The following is an 8,581-nucleotide window of genomic DNA, read 5'->3' as shown; positions in this document are numbered from 1 at the left end:
AGATTTAATATTTATTTAATATATATGCGTAAATAAAAAATTTAACCTTATATATGGATTATAATTTTCCAAGTGAGGGGTTTCGGGTGAACTCCTTGACTTTATGTGGGTCCACCCCTATGTTACATCATACCTACCTCCGTCGATCCTATCCTACAACATCATGATGAAGTTATGTATATAAAAAGGTAGAACCTTTTTCGCCAAAAAATTATGTATAATCCAATAAATATAACAAAACATTTATTTTATTTCATTTCACTTGATGAAATTTTTGCCTCTATCACTACTTCAAATTATAAAAGGCCCATGTTTAAAGAATTTAAAAGTATTTAACAATTCAAAAATTAAACCTTAATTGCATGTTATGATCAGTATGTTTAAAGTTTTGACCCAATATATGTTTTTTTTTCATGTTTGACTTGATATACTTATTAAATATATTTTCTCTATTCAATTTTACTTGTCTTATTTATATTTGTCACACCTATTTTTTAGTTTTTTGAGTTGAGCAAGTAAAAGTGGGTATTTCTAAGTGAGTAAATGTAAATACTTATTATGCTTCAGTAATCAGTACTCATTTGTGACATTCACATGTCATGTTCTTGTGGATAATTTTGATATAAATAAAAAATTAGGGGTCGTTATGTCCGTAATATAAACTTTGGGGGTAATATGAAATATCTTATTTCTAAAAGAACATATTATTGTGTCAAGCCGTATACCGTCGAAACTTACTAAAGATATGTTTTCTCTATTCATTTTTATTGGTCTATTTTCACTTATAAAAAAATACAGTATATAAATTTTAATTAATGTTTTAAGATGGAAGTTTTTTCATCGTGTTGAGATGAGAAATATTATAATTCATAATATTCATCTTAATTTAAAATTTAAAATAATTAAATTAATCTAATTCAGCTTAAGTTTTAAAGATTAGTCAAATTAATTTTTGTAAATAAAAAAGTAACAAGTAAAAAAAAACGGAGGAAATAATTAAGCAAGCGCAATATTGAACATAATTAATGACATTGGGACCTAATTTCAAAAGGAGAAATTGTGCATTATAGCAAACTATTAATTCAAAAAAAATGTTATAGCTACAGTTTTATTTAATTCTAATTCGTAGCAAACACGTTGTCATTCTCGCCTCTCTCCCCTGAATCTCGCTCGCCACTCTCAATTCTCTCTCTCGCCTCTCTCACTTTTATATAAAGACAAATGTATAAATTGTGTTTGTGTTTGTATAAAGCGAGAGAGACTGTATATACAGATATAAATACACATCTCTCTGTTCTATACACTTATAATTATACTAATACAAATATTCTCCTGTCCAGTTCTCTTAATTTGCCTTTTTCTCTCTCTCTATACAAACACAAATCATACAAATACTATGAACAATTTGTGTGTGTATAAAGCGAGAGAAATATGATATACAAATACAAATGTTTTAACTCGATTCAATGGTATATTAACTCAATTCAATTGTATACAAATTAAAATTTTATGCAGATATACAAACACAACCATTGATATATATATATATATATATAGTAGTTACATATATACAATTATCTAACTTATATACATATACAATTCACCTCTCTCCACTCTCTGCCTTTCTCGCTCGCCTCTCTCTTCTCTCTCCTAATATCGCTCGGCACTCTAGCCTAACACAAAGAACATATACATATACAAACACATTTATCATAGACATAGACGCCCGATTTATATAAATTGCCGCGATTTATACATATTAAATACCCTATAGCAAACTATATTTGCTATGAAGCGCAAATAGCAAAACTATAGTTATTAAGTAGTTATTAAGTGATAATATGATTTTTATATTTGTTATTCCTAAAATTTACTTATTTCGGAATGTGCTATAAGAACATCAACACCATTGTAAAGCCTGAAGAACTGTTGAACGTGCTTTATGACTTGATCAATTTCAGTACTAGTCTTCATTTATGATTTTTCAAATAATTTAATCCTGAATTGAATTTTCCTTCCAAGCATCTAATTCTCTATTTAGTTGTGTTCAAACTACAAACATTTTTTTTCTAGCTTTAAAAGAAAATTCTTCTTCAGGGATGAACAAGATCTAGAGAATCATCTCTTTTCTAGTCGCAAACAATTATGTGATATTGTTTGATTTGATACGAAAGGTTAAGAAAAAAATGATTTTAAAAAAAATTGTGATTTAAAACAAGTTATAGATGTTTGTAAGCAAGATTAGGTAGGGCTGAGAGGGTTTATGAACTGCTTTGGACAGAAATGACACTATCTATACATAGTTAAAATTAATTTTATTATGTGTATATCGTTAATGCTGAATTTCCTTGAACTTCTCATGTGTTACCTTTTCATATCTTAAATTCTTTTGATGAAAATTCTAACTTCGTCATGAAATATTTGTATACTAAAAGTGGTTGATTTTGAAAATTTCAATGCAAAGAAAACAAAGGAAGTTTTATGAAAGCCAAATGTAATGCACAAAATTAGGGTAAACACATCATTGTCATTAAAAAGATTCGTCACCCATGATTTAGAAAGAAAAAGATATACCTAAGTGGGCCAAAGGATTAAATGCTTATTTAAGCAAATCATTGTATTTATCTACAACACCAACCTTATTATAAGTAAATAAATAAATAATAATCAATAATGTAACATGTATGATTGCATCCAACCTTATTATTATTATATAAAAAAAATACTAATCTATGATGAACGTTTTGCTAACTCCACTGCATCACTCAAAAGAATTAATCCATTTCTCTATGCACTTATTTTATAACTAATATCACTATCTATGAAACAATATGAGATTAATTAGGTCTAGAAAAGGTTAAATAAGGAGTGGTTACTAGTTGTTCAACATAAATCAATTTATGATGATATCTAATAACTAGTTGTCACATCGTATAAATAATTTATTCACATCGAAAATGCGTTTTTTTTCCTAATTTCGATAGAAAAAATGTGAATGCAAAGCGTGGCCGGTAGCACAAAGAACAAACCACGGCGCCATAATCAAAATTCTGACAAAGCCGGCAATTAGGCAAAAAAGAAAGTGAAAAATCCTATTGGGTCCCACTCTTAATATCAGGTCAACGGTCAAACTCTCCGCTCCCCTCAATAAGCTCGATTTTCCGAGCCTCCTTTTTTTTAATCGTCTCCGTTCATATCAACACTCTTTTTTCTCTTAATTTCTCATAAATTATTATCAGAAAAAATTATCTCACCGGCGATGGAGTTTGAATCGGATCACTCCGACGGGTTCGATCGGTTACCCGACCCGCTTATTCACCTCATGTTCAACCAAATCTCCGATATCAAAACCCTAATCCGGTGCCGCTCCGTTTCCAAACGGTTCAACTCGTTGGTACCTCAAGCCGATTCGCTTCTCCTCCGAGTCGACCGGGTAATTTCCGCTACCGATTCTGATGACGACGACGATTCCTTCCTCATTGCTTTCCTCAGATCCATTATCAAATCCCTTCACCATCTCGTTTCACCAAGCAAGGCTCTCCCAAGCCCTGCCCGATCCCAGAACTCACCCGCACAGATCCTACGGGAGTTCGAGAGGATCAGGAATCTCCAAATCGAGCTTCCTTCAGGTGATCTTCGGTTAGAGAAAGGCACGACGATTAGGTGGAAGGCGGACTTTGGGAAAACTTTAAAGAGTTGCGTGATTTTAGGGTTTCGCAGCGGGGACGGAGGCGGTGGAGAGGCGGAGTTTGGAGGAGGAGCTGGTGCAGGGTTGAAAATGAGGGTAGTTTGGACAATTAGCGCGTTGATTGCGGCATCAGCGAGGCATTACATGATGGTGGAGGTTGTAAACGAGCATAAAGAGCTGGAGAATTTGGTGATCAAGGACAGAGATGATGAAGGGAAAGTTGTTATGGATAAGAAAGGATTGAAAGAATGTAGAGAAAGTCAAGGTGAAGGCGAAGAAGCTGAGGTAAACAATGCCAGCAGTGGCAATGGAGTTGGTTTGTGGTGGCGTAATAATCGTACAACAGTGCCAGCAGTTCGAATGAGGATGTGGCATGAAGCGAGGATGGAACTCTCCGGTGGCATGAAAATGGTCGGAGCAACATTGGTGGTTGTCCGACCGACTAATGGAGGGGGTGAGAGGAGTGAGGTGGAAGAACAAAATGGAGATGTAGGATTAGCATTAGGAGCATTTGGGGAAGATGCAGTGTATTGTGAAGCTGTGGAGAGGTTGCTCAAGAGTCGAAGTTACATTCTGGAGATGAACTCTTTCTAGTTCCTACTGTATCTGTAAGGTCTTCATCTCAATTGAATAGGATTATCATCTAGAATTTTCTTGTCATTTGTAAATATCTATCTTTCTCTATTGCTATTTGCACCGGAATATGTTATTTGTACAAGTATCGTTGAGACATGGCATTGCGTGCGAAAGAAAGCCATGATTGAAATCTAAACTGTGAGGTTTTAGGTATTGTAGCAATGAGAATTGAACTGAAACTTTGTCTGAGGATTAGTTGCTCTTATTATGCCATCGAGAGCTATCTTGCTCTCTTTTTGTTTGCAATTGTAGACTAATCTTACCGAAACTGTCTAATCATATTCTGTAGAATGTCATGTTATAATGAACTATCAGATTGAGAAGGTTTTTGGTGTAGTTCAAGTCTCTTTTCATTAGGACCTCAGAAACTCTGTTCTCTCTTGCTCCCTAAAAGCAAATTATATAGTACGAAAATGGATATTTGAGGTTTTGCATATCCGACCCATTTGAGAATGACGATAATCAATTGATAAGACGTTTTTTGAATGGAATTTGTGCTAGCTAGATGACCCAAGTACAGAGAGAAGATACTAAAGAGCGTTCGGTGTGAGGTGTACGGTGTAATAGTCCCAGGATAAATGCAGGACTATTTCATCCTGTGTTTGGTTGGATTTATCCCACCAATTATGCCTTTGCATGGTAGAATAACTTATCCCGGGATAACTTGTTCCCAACCAAACCACCCTTGAGTGTTGAGCTCGTAAGTTTGATTAACTTTTACATGACAATACAGAAGTCATCTAACTGATTTCAACTTATTTGGGGTTTAGTAGCAAGTTCTGAACACTTGACTTCCATTATACAGCAGCCTGTGGAGGGCTAAAATGGCAACTATTTGAAAATCCCAAAAGAAGAAGAGGAGGAGGGAGCAGGGGCAGACGACATCTTTGCTTGCTTGACAGAATGTCCAGGCACCTCGAGGAACCTAAACCTTCCAATAGCAGGTTCCATAACCCTCCTCAATGGCAAAGGGACAGAGCCAGATGGACATGGGGATTCCATTGCATCACTTATTTGTGGAACTATTAGCATTATGTAGGCAACTACCATTGGGGTGGTAAAATCACCATAATGCTGTGATGGAGTATGAGCAGAGCCTGATGAATGCTTTTCCTAATGACAATTCACGAGTTCTTATTTACATCTTTGATTCCTGCCAATACATCAACAGCATATGAGTTGTGTTACTGTGTCTAATAGCCCATTATGTGCTATATTTGTTATAGCTTGTTTTCTTCAGTCAGGTCTCGTCTGTTTTAGAGTTTCTCTTCAAACTTTGATGTATCCAAAGTTTTAAACAGGGTAGCACAATCACAATTACCAAGCTGCAGTCCACCAACTTGTTCCTGCTCTTGTACTCAAGTAGAGCAGGAGTTGAATCTGACTTCCTTTTTTTTTTTTAGGAAAATCAAATATTAGAGTCGCGAACTGGTTGAATCCACGGCTTTTGTGTACTGAATTTGAACATAATAAATCAAGCCTTGTGTGTATGTGTGTGTGTGTATCTCTTAACTATTAAACTCATACACGTTTGGGCTGCATCTACTTTGAAGCAAAAGAAAACAAACATTCTAAGGGAGCAATATTTTTCTTAGATAGGTTGTTTCTCTTTGAACTGTTAGCAAACTACAATCAACTGTTTTCAGCTAGAATGCTCTTTTTTAATTTATTTTTTGCTTTGGTAACCAATTGGTCCTTCATCATTAACGTGCGCCATGTACCAATCACTTGTGTATTAAATAGTGAAAATATATTTAAAGATCATGCAGTAGAAAATAAATTAATATTGAAGTCATCCACTAGGCGTCTAGTTGTAGTTGGCTATCTTTCGGCCTAACCGGCGTACCTGTCCAGAATATTGCAAGTTAGTTGAAAGTCTTTGGTATAAAAAAAAATTCCATTGAAAACAATTCTTTAATTATTAAAAACATAATTTTTCAGAAATATGTAGCATCATATTTGAGTTATTATTATCACAAGCTTATGTAGACATACCAATGAAACGCTAGCTTCTCAAGAATATAATCTTATTCAACTAATACAACAAATTACGGGATATATTGTATTGATTTCCTCTAATTGTTAAAGACTTTAAAGACTAAAAATAATCCTTTAGCTAGCAACTTTTTTTGTTATAAAGATGTAGTTTAGTGACCATCTTGATACATTTAGTTGAAGTTGTCTGATGGTTTGTTACAAAAAATAATTCAATGAAGTAAAAGGTGAGGCTTTGTTCGGATTTTTTTTGTCCAAGATTATCCATGTTCGTCTAGTCAAAGTCTTCTTAAGAAAATATTTTGTACTATAAGAAATATGTTTTTTAAAAATGAGTAAAATGGTTGTCTAGTAAAAATAGGAAAAACAAGCTACATTCAACGGGTGATATTTCACATTAATTGTGTCCTCCTTACCCTTCACTACACCTCATTTTCATCCAAGAGCCCTAACCCCTGCCCGTAACATTCATCAAGATTATTTTCATATTGATTGTGTTCTTTCCCACCCTCTACTACACTACTCCTCATCTTAACTCACTCTCCTAAAACCTTACAGTTGACCTTTCATAATAGTTGTCTATATTATATATAAATACTTTTAGAATAATATTTTTTGACTTACATATTAAACACAAACACACAAAAAAACTCATTTATTTTTCTAGAAAATATTTCTTCTTGGATCGGAGCAAGTGACAGGTCAGATGTGAGTCAAGAATCAATATCATGGTAAGAGCCCATCAGTTAAAGCAAGATTAGAAACTCAGATGTTTCTAGGGGTGTTAAATGGACGGATTAGGTTGAAATTAGAGATATTAAAATGCGTTGAAATAAAAAATCGATTGGGTCTTGACCGTCCAAATTTATTTTGGGCTCCAATGAGTTGAATTCAAATGGGCTAAAAATTGGGCTGGGTCAAGACCTGCCAAATTAACCTACTTAATCACAATAATTTTAACTTATTGTTATTTAACTTTTATAACCACAATTTGAATTTCAACTCAAGATTTTTTATTTTTTAAAAAGTTACAAATCGATAGATAAATCCTAAAAGATATAAAATAGATAGTAATTCATACCTCCAGGCTTCAATATAGGAACATATATTTCATCAATACAAATAAAGAGTTTTAAAATCGGTTGAAATTGGAGATTAACTGGGATCAATTGACGATTCTCTTAAAACGAGTTAAGGCTTGAATGAGTTAACATTGAACTCAATTCAAATTATTTTGAGTCAAACCCATAAAATTCTGAACGCATTGAACGGATTACGTATATTTGGTTTCATTCTTAATACCATTAGTTGCTATCATCACAGAGTCTATAATAGACACCGTGATGATATTACAAATAATAATACTAAGATAATGAGAAAATAATACAAGAAAGAAAATATAGTTAGGCTCTTTCTTCTTGGAACTTATAACATCTTCTTTAAGTCTGGAAATCTTTTGCCTCTTCTAATGATCTTGTAGACTCACCAAAATTTCTTGAAAATTCATCAAATTTTTATTAGATTTTGTGGACCTTTGGTAGTTGCCGCCACTTTTTGCTTGGCAATTCTCATTGAAAATAGTTTTTTTGCTTTTTTCACTTTGTTTTTTTTCCTTGAGAATAGAAGGATTTTATTTATTGATAATAATAGGTTTATTCATAGAAAAGAGGAACTAAACGATTTAGTTCCCATAGCATCTCTTTTAAGTGTGGATGCTACAAACGAAGGAGATGCATCAAAAATATAAAGTTGTCCAATATAGATATTTGAATCCTTAGTTTTCCTTTCGTATACTGCGAGTAGATCCGTTACTATATTAACCTCCGTTGATATGATCCATCGATGATTCATCCATCTGATATAGCAATGAGCTTATATATGTGACTATATGCTATATATAGGAGATAGCATTTTCGAAACATTCATCCAATACACCACTCTAAAAATTGTCTACACCTCAAATGATAGGAGCAGAAGAACTCACCAATGCACTTACTAGGGGTGTACAAAATCGAACCGAAAACCGAATCAAACCGTAAATCGAGTCAACCCAAAAAGAAATCCGACTAGTGGTTTGGTTTGACTTGGTTTGGTTTTGAAAAAAAAAACCCCGACTATATTTGGGTTGTTTGGTTTTAACTAAAAAAAACCAACCCGATATTATATATATAATTTTAAAATTTTATTTTATACATAAAAATATTTACTTTGATATAATTTTTAAATATTTCTTATACTTTTTCATAGTTTTTATCTTTTAAT

General features: G+C 33.3%; 1 protein-coding gene across 4 annotated transcripts; it reads left to right on the top strand.

Annotated features, from left to right (window-relative positions):
* Positions 1–3,168: 3,168 nt before the first annotated feature.
* Positions 3,169–5,814, top strand: LOC102601177 (F-box protein At1g78100). 4 transcript variants are annotated; one of them, XM_006353935.2, is made up of 2 exons: positions 3,169–4,301; positions 5,133–5,814. In XM_006353935.2, exon 1 carries the CDS (start codon positions 3,260–3,262, stop codon positions 4,280–4,282), a length of 1,023 nt encoding a protein of 340 aa, XP_006353997.1. In that variant the 5' UTR covers positions 3,169–3,259; the 3' UTR covers positions 4,283–4,301; positions 5,133–5,814. The 4 variants fall into 4 exon arrangements, with proteins under 4 accessions (XP_006353997.1, XP_006353998.1, XP_006353995.1 ...); XM_006353936.2 differs by having other exon boundaries at positions 5,130–5,814; XM_006353933.2 differs by having other exon boundaries at positions 3,170–4,296.
* The last annotated feature ends 2,767 nt before the right edge of the window (positions 5,815–8,581 follow it).

The sequence above is a fragment of the Solanum tuberosum genome, unplaced genomic scaffold (assembly GCF_000226075.1).
Source record: "Solanum tuberosum cultivar DM 1-3 516 R44 unplaced genomic scaffold, SolTub_3.0 scf00164, whole genome shotgun sequence".
Lineage (NCBI taxonomy): Eukaryota > Viridiplantae > Streptophyta > Magnoliopsida > Solanales > Solanaceae > Solanum > Solanum tuberosum.
The sequence above is the reverse complement of the archived record's forward strand: the minus strand, read 5'-3'. Positions and strand labels throughout refer to the sequence as shown.